Raw genomic sequence first — 15,844 nt, forward strand, 5'->3', positions numbered from 1 at the left:
GGGATCGGCGCGACTTTAGGGCAAGCTTTTGCCAGTCGGTCATCAAAATCATTGGAGGATTCACAGAACTGTAAAGGTATATATACGCACTCGCAGCCTCTACATCTTGTAAATAGGCTGATTATAAATTGATTAACCATTTCAACGCCAAAGGACAAAGGAAACTTCGCTCAGAGCAGGGGTTTCACAATGCAGGCTCCAACAAACAGCTATTGGCGCCTACGCTTTGACTTGAAGACGGCGTACTGAACTGGCGTAGAAGTACCTTCACCCATGGACTCATAAGGAGGAGGATTAGCAAGAGGGGCCGGTTGATCCTCCGGTTTCTTGGGCGTCTCTTCCTTCGGCTTCTTCGCTCCAATATATTCCATAACTGAATAAAAACCAGCAGTAGCACCGCCGTAGGCCACAGATCGCATCGCTGCTGCAACAGACGCTACACGGACATGGGTCAGCTTCAGCCCACAAGTTGATTTCATGAGATACTTACTAACAGCGACCCCGCCAAGGGTTATTCCAATGGCGTGGAGGGCCAGAAGTCCGAGAGCTGGAACAAATATCATTGCGCCTCCTACAACGAGACCAGCATTGGCGGAAGCGGCAATGTAAGGGTGATCCTGGTTGAATCGAGAGACAGCATTCTTTGTCTTCCCTAATCTACCGCCAGGCATTGACTGTTCCTGGGCAATGACTTGGATGCAGGGTGAGTATCCAAATCCTGTGGTGACGATAGCAAGAACAAGAACTTACTTCGTTCGGCCTCATCTACACCAGAAGGTTAGTCAAATATTAAATGGAATTAAGGCAGCTATCGCGTACCAATCACTCTCGTGATATCCTCCTTAAATCCGTCCCAGCTCCAGAATTCGTCGCCAGATTTCTCGAGGTACTTCAGCCTCCGTTCTTCCATCACGGGCTTCAAGTCTCCAGAGATAAAGAAAATGGCGGCTTCGGTATACTCTTTGTGGGAGAGTTGGTTGTCCTCGAAGGCCTCTTCAACTATTGTGAACCATTCCAAGAGGTCCTTTGACGAGCCACTGAACCAGGGGTATCGATTTTGCTGCGATGCCCAAGCGGACAGCCTCTCTGCCAGGTGCTGTGGGCTATCGTTCCCTTCTTCACTGGGATTTCGTGTACCTGTACTGGTATCCGGGGGAATGCCATTCACTTTTGAAAGCGTCAGAGCCAACTATAGCCTGGGTTCAATAGAACGACTCACCAATTAGTTCCCTCAAATCGTCCTTAAAATCCAACCACTCCCATTGCGACTGTCCCGTCTCTTTGAGATGCTGTTCCCTGCGGTCTTGAACTGCAGACTTCAGGTTAGGCTCAGAAATTAGCACTACGGCCGCATCCGCCCATTGAGAGCTCGCTATATTGGTGTCTTCGCAAGCTTCTTCAACGATATGGAACCATTCGGAGAGATCTTGGGACGAGAGCCATGGGAAGCGGTTTGACTCCGCTGCCCAGGCTGCAAGACGGGCGCTCAACTCCTGCTCGGAGAGGGTGGGATGCGGGGGGATATACATGGGTCTAGTAGTGGGAGATGATAATTGCGGAGAGGGAAAAGTGTTGTCTGACAAAGTGGAAGCTGAGGTTCAGAGTATCAAACCAGCTGGAAGCGCTCTTTGCGGCCGCTACAATAACGGGGGGAGTTCATCAGCGAAGTCTTGGGAACGTCTGGACATAATTGGAGTGATGAATCCGGAATTCCGTAAGTCACGATGAAACATTGCCCGGAGTTCCCGAAGCTGTTGAGCTATACATCTATGCGCGGGACAATGTGGTCACTGCCCATTGCGAGTCCCAGCGCGCGAAGCAGGGGAAAGGGCACTGATGGGGGGAATCAGAGGAATACAGTTACCAACGGAAGGGTCAGAGGCAATATAGCAGATGACCTACTACTATATCAGCTACTGGAGAGCATGTGAAGCGTTAAAGACCCTAAAGTCTGGTAAAAGGGGAGTAGTCCATGACATTGGGAAAGGTATGTCGTAATACAAGGTAAGGAGGTATAGAAACTACGGAGCTGAGAGAGCTAGAATGCGACAGGAGGGTTCAGAAATTGTACAAAGGCGTGGTGCGAAGGTATGAATAGCGTGAAGATGAAAAATCAGTCGTATCAGATCGTGATGGATTCCGGTAAGGGTGTCTGGAATGGGCTAGACTGTGGACGGTCAGGTGCTCCCATTTACTCGTCCTCGATGGGCGGCAAGTCCGCAGCGAATTGCTCGGCATTCTGGCCACTAGCAGGGCCTTTGTAGCTGCGGTGAACCATGAGCTCAAATGTTCGCTGTGCGGCAAGGCGATTTTAGCACTTACCGAGCAGAGCCATCCTGGGGAGACTCGGTGAGGGCTCTCTTCTCCCAGTTCTCGTGGATCGTTCCGTGACTGGTCAGACCGTCTTGTTGCCACTGAAGGTAAGAGGTAAGCGGTCGAACGTGAAAAATAATGGGGTGATGACGTACCTGATATTCGAGGACTCCGCCGATGTTGCCGTGAAGGGCGACTAGAGGGCATTGTTAACTTGACACATGAGGCAGACATGTTCTGCTGATTTACGTACCTCCTGCCCATGAGGTGAATGCATAGTCGACCTGGAATGGTTCAACACCCGCTGTCACAGGAACGTCAGACTCCAATACAGTCCTTCGTCAGGATAAGGGATAATTACCGCAGGGTGTACCGTCAGGGATCTGGGAGGTCGAGTTGAATGGGGCGAAAGAGGAGTAGTTCTCCTTGCCAAGAATGGAAGCTGCAGTGAGCGCTTCCGGCTTGCCAAGCCTAACAATAGTTAAGCGCTCAGGTCCCCAGGATCGAGCCCCAATCAAGCCGAAAGAAGGCGTACCTGGATGCAGTGTTGGAATGGGCCGAAATCCATTTGCCACCATCGCCGATAGCCTTTGTAGCGAACGAGTCATCGACGGTAGGGAAGTAGTTCACCTGATCGGGGAAGAGTTGGCTATGTGTGGGCGCAAACATGAAGGTGAGAAACGATGGAGACTTTGTAAACGAGGACCATGACTTACAAAGATCCGAAGTCAATGGAAGGGATGGCAAGAATGTCCTCTGTATCAACGCCGTAGGACCCGTCGAAAGCGCTGCCGGGAAGAGATGAGGTGGGTTTGGTGAAGTCCTTTGCGAATCTCTTGGGGCATTTCAAACAGTAAAAGCCACCGTCACTATAATGAAACGAATAATCGGCCTCGTTGCACGTTATCGATCCGGCGGAAACTCTTACCCTGCAGTGATAAGGTGATTGGAGTCAATAGACTTGATAAAGCTGGCTGCAACAAGAGTCAGAAATCGGATGGAAAGTCCGAAATGAACATGAGCCACTTACAGATGTCCGCCGTCCAGTTGGTAATAGTTCCAGTGTTACAGTTGTTAGACGCTGGGAGAGTTGACGAGCACCTCAAGTCGTTACCCAGCTCCCAGGCGAGCACGGCGGGGCTGTTAGCGTAACGCTTTACAACATGAGACACGTAATTCTTAAAAGCTTCAATGATGGTGCCATCGGTGTAGAACGAGTCGTGAGTCCCGTTTGGACGGAAGGCACGGACATAAGCATCCATTCCCCCTTTATAAGAATGAGCACCATGCTCCTTGAGATTTTTCAATAAATGTATGTGTGCGTACCATAGTCGTTCGAAAGGTATCCTCTTGGAAGTTCCCTCGTGTTGGCGCGGCGGTTCCAGGCGGTGTTTGGGACAGGGCGTTCAGGATTCCAGTTGTTGGTGAGACTGAGGAGCAGCTTGATTCCGTATTTCTGAGCCAACGACACCGCCTTGTCCAGGCGCTTGAGGCCGTCGTTGCCCTCGTTGATGGTGCCGCCGTTGCTATTGAGAACCTAGCAAGGATTAATCGAAATTCGGAGCCAGAAGGGTGGTCGATTACCTGGAAGTAAGGACCCGACGCAGGCTTGCTAGGGACATCGTTGAAAGCCCAAGTGCGAACAACGTTGTAGCCCGCGGTAGCAATGGCGTGGAAGGTGTTCTCCATGTCGTCGTCCGTCGTCATTTGAATCCAATACGCGTTCGTTCCATAGAAGCGGAACAGCCTGACGAGGAAGTTTAGAATCTTGAACTAGCACGAGAATCTGAGAGCGAACGGACTGGTTGTCCAAACTGAACCGACCGTCTTTGACCGTGACAAAGCTAGAGGATCGGTTGTTGCGTGCAACCAAGCTCATTGCATTGACAAGCCATAGTTGAAGGAGGACGACAGGTAGGAGAAGCTTCATGATGGGGGTGAGAAGGCAAGGGAGACAGGTGAATGCCCTGTCGAAATCGAGAGCAGAAGTAGGCCCTTAAATACAGACCACCCGACGACGTGGTGCCGTGCATGGATTACCAAGGGAAATCTGCAACGCAGAATCCGAGTTCCTGCGTTGGGCGCTAAAAGGCGATGCTTCCATAAATTCATATCCAGACCTGTGGGTGGATATGCAGGGTTCCAATAGAATGTTCTGAAGGTCACATACCTCACACGCCAGCGGTGGGCGCTAAAGATTTGTAAAGGGACTCCGCATGTTGTCCTCATGCCTGATTCTGCTTCCATGCCGCTTGTCTGCCTGTCCTTCCGACATGAGAGGCCAGCGGAAGGTTTAAACCTAAACCCTTTCCCAATATCGCTGTCGAGCGCTGCTGAATACAGTTCAGACCCTGTCAGAAGATTCAGATTGACTTGCCGGCGCCAAACATATTTACCTGTACTCACCTGCCACAGACTTACCCACTCGGGTAGATGTTGCGTTATTTTCTTCATTTGCCAGTTACTGAGGTCGACCAACCGGATGCGCTAGGATCGCACAGGCGCTTGTTACGACCTTCATCTGAACATATACATAAGTCCTCCTCCGTCCGTCTTTTCAGTAAGTTCGCCGTCTGGTACTTCCTTCGAACGTTTAAGGGGTGCAACACGAGAGACCTAAACTTGTTGAGAACATTGATAGGCTGGATGCCGGTCCCTTCGGGTGCCCAGAGAAGTCATCACAGTATTTCAAACCCCGCTGCTCAGACACGTTGCGGCGGAAGCCGGCTTCCACTCCTTTCATTCCCGTACATACCGCTCTCAGTATTGTCACAACTTGAACTAGCGAGCACAAGCATACGACATTCCAAGTACAAGACGTTTCAATCGACTCAATGGAACGGGATCCTCCCCTTCGGATCTGAGAAACGGCGCTGCTCATGTTCACATCCACCAGGCAATTGAATACACATCCTCAAGGGTCATCAATATGGATTTTACGGAGACTTTCGACAACATCGGGGCCAGTTTCATTGTATACTTAGCTGCTTATCTTGGGCCGACTTTCAGCATGATGACACACAATCCAACGTTGCAGGTGAATCGAAGGACTTCCCTATGCATTCCGGCGCCTACTGTGACTCCATGATTTCGATCGACCGCAGCAGTACGACCTTCCCTGGTCCTAGGCCGACTGGCATCCGGATTCTACTCAGTTCGTCTACAAAACTGGGTCCGTATATATTCATATCGCCTTGCTCCACCGGAATAATCGGCTGAAGGGACAAATGAAAGCTTGTGACAGTATTAAGCGCCCAAGTACAGTGGTTGGTTTCATCTTACCTTATTTGTATTGTCTGCTTGGGGACACGAGGCCTGTCACACCCGCCATGTTCTAATCCTCGAGGCATCTCGTTTTGTCTTTGACTTTCCGCCGCGACACTCTCTCGAGCCTCTGTAACTTTCTTGAGCAACCACGTCGCCCCCAGTTCGATGACAAGTCCAGCCAATCCAAACCAGCGTGCCGGTGATTCCACAGTGGTCTTGACAGATCATGAGCCTGAAAGCCAGCACAACGGAGCTGCGCCATCTGGTGATTCGCACCTCACTATCGAAGAGATCTCCTCCATTGACATAGAGTACTCGCACAGGCCAAGATCACGAAGGGAAGAGTGAAGGGAAGCAAGGTTCAGAACGGCCAGATTCGAAGCAACCACTGGACGAAAAGGCGGAATCAAGTACGCTGCTCCCAGCTCATAAATTGCTCATTCTCTAACTTCACGTTAGTTGTAAATGCAGACCAGGGTGTGCCAGTAAACGAAGACCAGGATGGCGAGCAGTTATGTGGGTTTTCTTCTTTATTCCTTCCCTCTGAGTCGAACAGACTCTCATCTTCGAGAATTACAGCTTCGCCTTCTGTCGCAAGTCGCCGTGTTCACGACATCCTCGTTCTGGCAGGCGTGATGATCATGCTCGCCTGGCCATGGCTATTCTGGGGCGCCGTCTACAGCGTCAAAGGAGTGAAGATGCGCAACAAGGGGGCGAAGCTCGTTGACGAGTTCCCGCAGACCACTGCGTTCTTCGTCTCTCTCGTTGGTAATTTTGTCTGCCTCGTTGTAGACATATTCTTTTCGCTTTCAGTCATTCGCTTCGCCCAGGAATGGGTAGCGCGGAAACCGAAAGTATCGGTGTTCCACGTCTCGTTACTGGGCGCCTTCCGTCACCAAAGCTTCCCGTGGACGATGCGTGACCTCAAAGTCTTGCTTCAAAAGAGCAAGTGGCTTCCGGTCGTCCTCGTCGGCGTCTGTATTGGAGCCTTCCAGTTTGTCCCATCTGGTACAACCTCCCTCTTACTGCCCGTCAAGTTCCCTCGGACGGAGCCATTGGTAGGAAGTGAGCTCGATTTCTCTTCCATCACCCCAGAGTGCATCGCGTGGCTCGACGCGAACAGGTTCGACAATGATTGTGACTGGCAGGTGAGTGTCTAGGGCATCGTTTGAGGAACCATTGCTGCGCCTTATTGACCGGGAATTTTAGCTCTTCAACGATGTTCCGTATACCAGTTGCTTCGGACAGAATCAACTGCTCGATGTCCTTGCCGCTGGACGGAGTAGTGTGAGTGAACACCTGCCTCTACGGAAATAACCTAACGCAAAATACACAGGTCCTCGCTCTCTCTCCCAACAACAACGAGAGCCTTTCGTTAAACCAGATCGGCGCTAAGGACGGTATGCGACTCCTGGGCCCACTTCGAGGGATCCTCCCTATCGGCCCAAATGGTGCTCCTGCCTTCGACACGCTCCAAGATTCTCCTTTCGCCAACCCCGACACTGCTGAGGCCATGTTCGCCTACAACTATACGCTCAATTATCAAGGCCTATCTACCAACATATCGTGCTATTTTGACTCGCTTTCCCCGATAAGAGCGAGACCTGCATCCGAGAACAACACGCACGCAGTCCAATACAATGCCACCTGCCCTGAAGACACGGATTTCTTCACCGACGGTGGGGTTATTGACGTAGTCGTACCCAATTCCAGAAACCGACTCATGTACTGGGCATGCAAAGCTCCTGACACAGACGAAGGACTTCCATCGTACCGTATGTACCTCCGCGGCCGGGGTGGCTACGACGAGATGATTGGCAATGTCACCTGTGACCTTTCTCCGGTTCAACCTGCGATCTATCCGGTCACCTACAACTCGGACCTCCACGCCTTTTCTTCGTCACCAGCGACATCCCTAGCCTCAAATGCCTACACGTATCTCATCGAGAACTCGCTGATACAGCTCAGTGGAATCATTGCGGAATCCCAGAGCTATGAGGCAAATACAGTGGCTGAGGCGGTTTTCACGGCTGGAATCAAGAACTTCGGGTTGCCGATTCGTACAAGAGACGATGGATACCTTCCTATCTTCGAGGCGATGTTCCAAGGCATGCTCGATTACGAGGTGAGTACCAGTGTCCGAGTGTTACACTTTAGCTGACATACTTATGATTCAGGCCACCTATACTCGCCTGGTCTACTCGACGGCCGTTGACCCGCCCGCGAGTTGTCTGCGAAATGTCGAGGGCGCTGTCACATACGTTGTCATAGGTTGGTATGCTAAGTTGGAGCACATCGGTTTCTTGATGCCAATGACGCTCGTCAACTTGGCTTCTATGTGCATCATCATCGCTGCGATTGTCATGACGAGAGGAAGCGTTCCCAGTCATATCGTGGTTGATCCCACTGACCCTCGACCTATGCTCAACGCACCGCAGCCTGAGGGAGAAGAAGGTGACGATGAGTGGGATCGGAAGGTTGTTTTCTCCCCGAATACGGTGCGTACAGAGGACCTCTCGGATGAACGATCTTATAACGACTGTCACCTTAGGCCACGCAAGCTGCAGCTGATCGGTTCCATGCTCCACCCACCGCCGGGGCTGCTCAAGAGGCGTTCGCGGAATTAGACCTGAGCCAACTGAGCCCGTTGTAATTCCCTTACAGGAGCGGTCTTCGTTATTCGTCTTCAAGTCTTTTCTCGTTTCTCGTTTCTGTATTCTGACTACTCATGCCCTATGCCGACCGACAAATATAGCACAATTCTATTTTCGATATGAGATGATGCGAGAAGTTAGAAGAAAGCCAAAGGATTGGGTTCATTCCCGGTAATGGTTTGGATTACATCCCAGTGCTCAACCATGCAGGTCCCTTCAAATCTGAACCGATCTGAGATTGCATAGGTGATGTTGGGGGAGGTCCACTTGTAGTGAAGAACCCCGAATCCCTTGCCCGAAAAGACCGTGATGTTGCTCGTCGAAGTGCCTGGTGCTGCGAAGTTCTGTTTCAGGAACTCGATGGCCCATTCTCGGTCGCCAACCGCATTGGGGTGATGCTGGATATATTTCCTGTGAATAAAGTTTGGATTTTTGCCTCAACCGTTAATGAATGCGACAGACGTACCCAGGGATCCATCTGTCCCATGCCGTTTGGATGTCCTTTTTGACCAGCCAGAGGTGGGCAAACTCTTGGATGGCCTCTTCTTGAAGTTCTGCAAGCCGGGGGCCTTTTGCATAGGGGTCGCAGACCTTCGGACGCGGCGTCTTTGAATTAGCATCTACACTGAGAGCGAGGGTGCAGAGAGCGACGCAAGGAAGGGTAGTGAAGAGAGTAGAGAAGAATCGCATGGTTGCTCGTGTGGCAGTTTGTAGCTTCCTCTCACAATGCGGCACAGCGAAGGCTTTATACCCCATTTCTGCTAAAGATCTCAGTAAACTGCGATTCCCAAGGTCGAATGCGAAGCATGCTCGTGGCACAGAAAGAAGAGGGTCAAGCTAGTTCAAGACACCCTGGAAGATGCAAGACCTCCTTTGATACCTCGATCACGAGCGGTGTTCTATAGATATTCGATATTCTCTGTGATTAGATGAAGTATCATCTCCTTTAATGGTACTCGAACTCGCACAAAGGTTTCTCCGAGACTTGAATGCAAAGACACGCGGTGGAAGGCACATGGCGCTGATTGTACCAATATCACCCCTACTCCTACCTCCTACTGATAAATACCCGAGTTAGCTTACTTGGATACTAATCAGTTCACTTCAAACAACCAAGCCACCAAGTGAACGCGGATAGTGGAAAAGTGCTTCCAGAGCCCTTGGGTCAGCGATGGAAGATTACAATCAGTGCTTCTGAGAAGTTATTTTCCCAACACTACAGGTCAGACAGTGAGGTTAGTTCGAGTTCTGCACTCTCACTCTAATCGAATCACTGACGGTGGCCGAGAGACTCGACGTTGGGAGGGCCGGCAGCGGGCGCTTAAAGTCCGTTGCTTTATTTGTCTTTGTATTGCAATAGCTTCTCGGCCTGGTCAAATTCTCGATAGGGCTCAGTTCCAAAAGAACTACCACGTTCATCAAATTATAGGAAACACAGTACTGTACAAAGCCAGTATACCCCAGGTATACAAACAAGCCAACTAAAACACCAAGAGAATAAACAAAGGTACGCCGGTTCAAACCTTCGAAACAGTTTCCGTTGTGACTCTCAACTGCATAGGGATCGAATACGTCTGGTCATCGCGGGCCCCTTTCTCGAACGAAATATGGGACTCCTGATGATCAAAGTTGGATCGAGTACCATTTTTGTCGAAGTAATCGGTGCCAACGCCGCTGCCGATGAAAATGACGGTCCTCGAAGAGGACGACGCGCCGGTAGCCCTGCCATAACTCTGGACGGGTCTCGCCGTTCCTGACGACGTGTTCTTGGTCTCCGAAAGGAACTCTGGCGTGGACCCTTCGCGGACAACATGGAAAACGTTGTTGACGAGTCGAGTGGTCATGATTGATGTGAGTGCAATGTGGAGGGGGATAACGGTCGAAGAGACGACTGGATTCTTCACTGCCATCAAAAAGACAATGTCCACAATACCGATGATGACTGCGACCGCGAAGTAGAGGACGCCATCTCGCAAGAGGGTGGTTTGGAGAGGTGAGCGGAAGTTCTTGTATTGGTGGCGATTGACAACTTATTGGTCGACAACGTTAGTCACCTTTCGCGATCGGTGTCCAGAAACACTCACCCAGCTTATAGACCGTAAAGAAGAAGATCACAGTATCATAGACAGCATTGGCTATGAAAGACGTCCTATCGATTTGTGAGTTCCCTGGCCTGAGAGATAGAGACGGTTATATCAACTTACGGGGCCCACTTCTCGCTTCGAACAATGGTGCATCCGGGTCCGTTGGGATTATTACCGGCGTCTTGGGAGAACGGTGCGGTAAGCGAAGCTGCCAAACACAGCACCCATAGAACGATGAGGCTGTATTTTACAACAGCTTTCTTGTTCCAGATAGCGAGGCTAGAGGTCAGATCAGCACCTGTCCATTTTATCCATATCGGTTTGCTGACTTACACTCGGTAAAGATAGATCAAGGAAACCGAAGGAAGGACGACGGCGCCTCCGAAGGTCAAAGAAACCTTGCCAAACGCATAACAGTTCGACGGGTTTCCGAGACGGATGTTGACTTGCGACATGATTACGATGAAGGCACCGTAACGCTGTAGGAAGTATGCCCACAGCACGGGGCGCTTCCACCACCCTTTGGCTCGGAGATACTTGAAGTCTTGGGCAGCGTGGAGAATGATCTCCCAGCTTACAAGGACAAGGGAAGTGAGGGCCATATAGTTGAAGTTGTTCCGTTGTTGCGGCGTTGGTGCCCCAGGAGGCGGTCCCCCTGCGGGTGGGCCTGCGAGTGGTACTGTCGACGACATTGTTGCAGCTCGGAAACTCTGGCCTGGTCCTAATCTTCTCGTATTCTTCCTTTTGTGCTTATATATCCGCTTTCCTTTCAGGCCAGTCGAGGCTATGATTTCACCTCGCAATGGGACACTCTGAAAACATACCGGGGTGCATTCCGTTGATGTAACGCACGACAGATCGTTGATGGAAGGTAGACACTCCTTCTCCAATCCCTTGCACCCATTCAATTGCGACATGTGGTCGTCTCTTCGAAGTCCTTGACATCGGGCGACGTAAATCCATAATCTACTGCTCCTTCAATTCTCGTGAGTGAATTCGCCCTCTGACTACTAGGTTTTATCAATGTTCGATGGATATCAGTCCTGTGATACCCTCGCCTGGCACATACACCATGTACCAAGGCGTTTTTATCTGCGTGCCAACGCGCTGGGGTTACTAGGCGCGATTTAACAAATGACCAGGATACTCGGACACGGATAATCACTAAATCCCTGCCCCGACGTCGTAACTCAGATGCATCGTAGGCATTATACCACCAGGATATATCGTATTTGGTGCGTCCCTTCCTAGGAAACGAGAACTGGTCAGCTGATAGACCTCAAGTACTGTAACGATCTATCTCCGATTAGAAGCGATTCAAACTGACTTCTACTGTGTGTGTTAAAGGGTTTCCCCACTAGGTGCCGCTGTGTTTGATCTATTACCGGCGCACAGCCAATGGACTAAGCCGACACTGTAAGCTGATAACCAGCAAGCAGCCTCTACGCGAAATAAAAGAAGGTAAATTGCAGCCTACTTCCCAGCTACTGTAACCTTTATCATGTCTCTCTCTGAGCAAGGGAAAACGCGAGCCGCGCTGGTTCTCCCCGGAGGACCACTTCATGCTCTATTCACTGCCATCCAAAATGAATGGAGCCCAGACTTTAAGGATGGAATCTCCCGCCTCGATGTATGTACTTCAAACGCTCAGGTCGCATAGTCGCCCCACTGACCTACCGAGTACAGGTTTCCGAGAATGACCTTATGGGGAAGGAGATGGCCACGGTGCGCATTGTATTATCTCTTGTTCGTAATCATAAGTTAGAGCTAATTGGGCATTTCAAGATTTTGAAGTCTTTCGCTGCGGAGGCCAACCACAACTGGCTTACCTACCAAGGAAGTGCAACGCCGTCATGCTCGATCAAGTTACTGGAGTCGCTCGCGACCCTGATAAACAATCGCTTTCGACCACGACAAGTGATTACTCCGGACCAGTTGGTTGGAGGCGCTGGGTGCAGCCTCCTCTTGGAAGGATTGACACGGATCATTTGTGATGATGGGGATATCATCCTCACACCGGCGCCTATTTGGCCGATCTTTCACACCATCGTGGCGAACGCGAATGTATCCCTATCTGTGGTTTCCTCTTATGACGCTACAGCGACAACCTTTGGCGAACAGGCTGAGGTGATATCCAGTCTCCTCGACTGGAGCGAGGCGACTAAAACCCGCTGGACCACACGTGTCCAGCAGCTACGTTCTTCCGGTAAAAAACCGCGGGCCGTCCTGCTAAGTAACCCGCAAAACCCGTTGGGACGCTGCTATTCCCGTTCCTTTATCTTAGGAATCCTAGATTTCTGTCAAGAGGTAAGTGACATAGCCGTACTGCGACAGGAGCGTGGAAAGGTTGACGCATCCTTTGGAAGAACGACCTTTTTCTCATCTCTGATGAAGTATTTGCGCTGTCGCATCACCACTATGAAACCATAAACGGATACAAAAGTACGCGCGGAAGGAATGGAATGTACCCGGCTTGCGCATACAAACTAGGCGTTTCGCATGGTTTGTATGCGCAAGCCGGGTAGTTCTCACTATCCGTAGCCCGGATACAACAAATGAGCAAAATGTCTCAAGTATCCGGGCCTGAATCGGGCGAAGACCCGCGTATACAATGCATCGGCGGGTATTTTCTCTGAGTTTCATGGATTGTTCTGTAACGTGTAGCGTATCAGCTAGCCGACAGTTAACTTGTTTAATAGTATAAGTTCTATCCGGAATGCAGGTATTTTGTTCAAGGGACTTCATTAGAATTTAGGCGGCTGTTTACTACAAATCAATACTGGGGTATAGCTAGTACTAATGGGGCGATATACTACAAATCGATGGGTGATACAGTTGACGCAGACGTACAGGGATACATGATACAGAAGAGTGTTTAAAGAAAAGAACTGGACCCTGGTGGTACCTCAGTCGGAAAAATCATCGTCCTCGCCTTCGAATATCTCCCGCAAATCAGGGTTCTCCTTCTCCTTCCCCTTCCCCTTCCCTTTCCCTTTTGCCTTCGCCTTCGCCTTTCTCTTCACAACTACTGGTTCCTCATCACTGCTATGCCTGTCATCCTCACCCCCCTTGTCCCCCAAAGACTTCCCCTTATTCTTAAGGGACGGCGCTGCCTGCGGCGCGGACACACGTGCGCGAGTAACCCTGCCGGTGGTTGTGGGCGGAGGATTTTTGTCAAATGGGTCGGTGCTGGTGTCGTTGCGAGCTGCAGGCTTCCGCGGCTGTGCTGCTGGTTTCTTGGGGGCCGGTTCAGCTCTGCTACTGCTCTCCTCGTTGTCGCTGTCGTTGTCGTCGAAGATGACATCGCCTGGTGGGGGAGGCAGCAGTTTCCTAAGGGAGGGAAGAGGCTGCTTGCCAGCAAAGGCAAAGCTGGAAGTGCGAGGGAGGGAAGTGGCGCCGTCGTCGTCCTCAAGCTCGAGCGCGAGTTCCTTGGCCCTGGTCTTGCGGTTGGGCGGGGCGGGGTTGACGTCGTCGTCGTCGTCGTCGTCCTCGAGCTCGACTGCGGGTTCCTTGGCCCTGGTCTTGCGCTTGGGTGGGGCAGGATCGACGTCGTCGTTGTCGTCGTCGTCCTCGAGCTCGAGCGCAAGTTCCTTGGCCTTGCGCTTGCGCTTGGGTGGGGAGGGATCGATGTCGTCGTCGTCGTCGTCGTCCTCAAGCTCGAGCGCGAGTTCCTTCGCCCTGGCCTTGCGGTTGGGCGGGGCGGGGTTGACGTCGTCGTCGTCGTCGTCCTCAAGCTCGACTGCGGGTTCCTTGGCCCTGGCCTTGCGCTTGGGTGGGGTAGGATCGACGTCGTCGTTGTCCTTGTCGTCCTCGAGCTCGAGCGCGAGTTCCTTGGCCTTGCGCTTGCGCTTGGGTGGGGTCGGATCGACGTCGTCGACGTCGTCGTCGTCCTCGAGCTCGAGCGCGAGTTCCTTGGCCTTGCGCTTGCGCTTGGGTGGGGTCGGATCGACGTCGTCGTCGTCTGAGGCTGCCGGGAGTTTCTTCGCGCGCTGGGTCATCTTGGGAGCATTAGCCTTCTTTGCTGAGCCTGCAGGAGCAACGGCAAAGGCCTCCAGGATGGCCTTCTTGCTGAGCTGAGCCCCACTCTCGTCGCCACTTGCTTCGTCGGAATCGCTCTCACCACCTGACTGATCGTCCCTGTTGGTTACTGCCGGCATCGTCCCAAGCTGCTTCTCGAGTCTGCGAGCAGAAGCTCGCTTACCTCGGAGGCAGCCTTTGATGACTGCAGCAGTGGGCCAATTGTTCTTGAACCGTGCCAGGTAGGGGTGCCTGACTGCCATCTTATGGGATATGTCAGCGAGTTGTAGCATAGCAGTACAAAATGAACTTACCATGTTGAAAATCTTTCCAACCTTTCCGAGATCCTGATTCCGAAAATGCTCCAAAGGCGGCAGTCGCGCTAGATCAATAAACTCGCGCACAGAAGCCTAAAAAAATAAAAGTCAGAAGAGTCCGACAAAGGAAGATGCACGCACGAGAATATTAAGATATTCGCGGTAATGGAACTTGCCATAACGCGTCTTGTCAAGATGCATCTCGTCCGCCACTGTGTACCCGCCTCGTCCTGGCTCTCCTGGCTGGCCAGTTGGTTTATCTATCTCCCACAGTCTCTTGCTGGCGGTCTCATGGACCCAAAGCGCAAGCTGGGAAGGCTGGAGGTTGGCTAACACAACACCCGTCAATATCAGAAAGAAAAGAGATATGAAGATGACACTTACCGGACTCATACCACCTGCGACGCTTCGGCTGAGTCGATTTCTTGCGCTCGCCCTGAGATTTAATCCCTGACTTGAGGCTCTTCTTCTTTGCGCTCATGTATTCATGCGGTTGGGATGGCGGAGAGGAAGGTGGTTGGCTCTCTCTTGGTGATGGTTTGGCGTTCTTGTTCTTGCCAGAAGAGGACTGATTCGAAGATTTCTTGCTGCTTGATTTCTTCGAAGTCGTGTTCCTACTACCTGCCTGCGTAGACGAAGACTTTGATGACTCGGCTTGAAAGGTTTAGCTGAAAAATTAACAAATCACCTTAATAGTAGCTTACCTTTATCATTTCGCTTCGGCGGCATGGCTGAAGAGACAGGACAAAGACCGTACAGCAATCTGGGGGTAGGTGGGAGAGACAAAGAACGAGCGGGGTGTGCAACCGAGTGCTCTCCGGGCGTGGTTCCCATAGACCACGTGAGCGCGAACTTTACAAAATTCTTTCAATTGTTGTCGCGTTCAACCTTGGTCCTCCACATATCCTCAGGCTCAAATACCATTCTTTTTCTTTTCTTGCATCAATTACTGTCTCACTCTCTCCCATGGCTAGCACCTCCAAACTCCAGGAACCCGACGAGATAGAGGATGAGGGAGAGAGCGAAGGAGAAAGCGAAGGAGAGAGCGAAGAGGAGGGCGAAGCAGAGAACAAGAAGACTGCACTGGAACTGTGCCCTCACTGCGGAGAAATGCTGTCACCACGCCAGATTAGCCGCCACCTCGAGGGAAAGAGTGTCCCGTTCCTAATTAGAGCCAGCCAGATGGCGAAGA

General features: G+C 51.4%; 7 protein-coding genes across 7 annotated transcripts; 2 read left to right on the forward strand and 5 right to left on the reverse strand.

The window, feature by feature from the left end:
- Nucleotides 1-209: 209 nt before the first annotated feature.
- On the reverse strand, nt 210-1,529 carry CC1G_13574 (hypothetical protein; the record flags this gene model as incomplete). The annotated part of the gene is made up of 5 exons (XM_002912000.1): nt 210-436; nt 491-691; nt 751-765; nt 820-1,167; nt 1,220-1,529. 5 exons carry the CDS (start codon nt 1,527-1,529, stop codon nt 210-212), a joined length of 1,101 nt encoding a protein of 366 aa, XP_002912046.1.
- Nucleotides 1,530-2,191: 662 nt separating this feature from the next.
- CC1G_02860 (mannanase) lies at nt 2,192-4,243 on the reverse strand (the record flags this gene model as incomplete). The annotated part of the gene is made up of 12 exons (XM_001828227.1): nt 2,192-2,264; nt 2,323-2,414; nt 2,469-2,509; nt 2,567-2,617; nt 2,675-2,784; nt 2,849-2,962; nt 3,030-3,182; nt 3,242-3,287; nt 3,344-3,580; nt 3,640-3,850; nt 3,898-4,060; nt 4,116-4,243. 12 exons carry the CDS (start codon nt 4,241-4,243, stop codon nt 2,192-2,194), a joined length of 1,419 nt encoding a protein of 472 aa, XP_001828279.1.
- A 1,502-nt stretch (nt 4,244-5,745) lies between these two features.
- On the forward strand, nt 5,746-8,233 carry CC1G_02861 (hypothetical protein; the record flags this gene model as incomplete). Its single annotated transcript, XM_001828228.2, has 8 exons — nt 5,746-5,845; nt 5,904-5,990; nt 6,040-6,096; nt 6,160-6,728; nt 6,790-6,867; nt 6,917-7,705; nt 7,758-8,078; nt 8,132-8,233. 8 exons carry the CDS (start codon nt 5,746-5,748, stop codon nt 8,231-8,233), a joined length of 2,103 nt encoding a protein of 700 aa, XP_001828280.2.
- Nucleotides 8,234-8,371: 138 nt separating this feature from the next.
- CC1G_02862 (hypothetical protein) lies at nt 8,372-8,924 on the reverse strand (the record flags this gene model as incomplete). Its single annotated transcript, XM_001828229.1, has 2 exons — nt 8,372-8,645; nt 8,701-8,924. The coding sequence occupies 2 exons, from the start codon at nt 8,922-8,924 to the stop codon at nt 8,372-8,374; spliced, it is 498 nt and encodes a 165-aa protein (XP_001828281.1).
- Nucleotides 8,925-9,751: 827 nt separating this feature from the next.
- CC1G_02863 (hypothetical protein) lies at nt 9,752-11,010 on the reverse strand (the record flags this gene model as incomplete). The annotated part of the gene is made up of 4 exons (XM_001828230.1): nt 9,752-10,263; nt 10,319-10,383; nt 10,439-10,597; nt 10,652-11,010. The coding sequence occupies 4 exons, from the start codon at nt 11,008-11,010 to the stop codon at nt 9,752-9,754; spliced, it is 1,095 nt and encodes a 364-aa protein (XP_001828282.1).
- An 809-nt stretch (nt 11,011-11,819) lies between these two features.
- On the forward strand, nt 11,820-12,843 carry CC1G_02864 (hypothetical protein; the record flags this gene model as incomplete). Its single annotated transcript, XM_001828231.2, has 4 exons — nt 11,820-11,948; nt 12,005-12,043; nt 12,104-12,625; nt 12,685-12,843. The coding sequence occupies 4 exons, from the start codon at nt 11,820-11,822 to the stop codon at nt 12,841-12,843; spliced, it is 849 nt and encodes a 282-aa protein (XP_001828283.2).
- A 381-nt stretch (nt 12,844-13,224) lies between these two features.
- On the reverse strand, nt 13,225-15,381 carry CC1G_02865 (hypothetical protein; the record flags this gene model as incomplete). Its single annotated transcript, XM_001828232.2, has 5 exons — nt 13,225-14,598; nt 14,650-14,745; nt 14,794-14,981; nt 15,037-15,306; nt 15,357-15,381. 5 exons carry the CDS (start codon nt 15,379-15,381, stop codon nt 13,225-13,227), a joined length of 1,953 nt encoding a protein of 650 aa, XP_001828284.2.
- Nucleotides 15,382-15,844: the final 463 nt, after the last annotated feature.

The sequence above is a fragment of the Coprinopsis cinerea genome, assembly GCF_000182895.1.
Source record: "Coprinopsis cinerea okayama7#130 chromosome 1 map unlocalized cont3.1, whole genome shotgun sequence".
NCBI lineage: Eukaryota > Fungi > Basidiomycota > Agaricomycetes > Agaricales > Psathyrellaceae > Coprinopsis > Coprinopsis cinerea.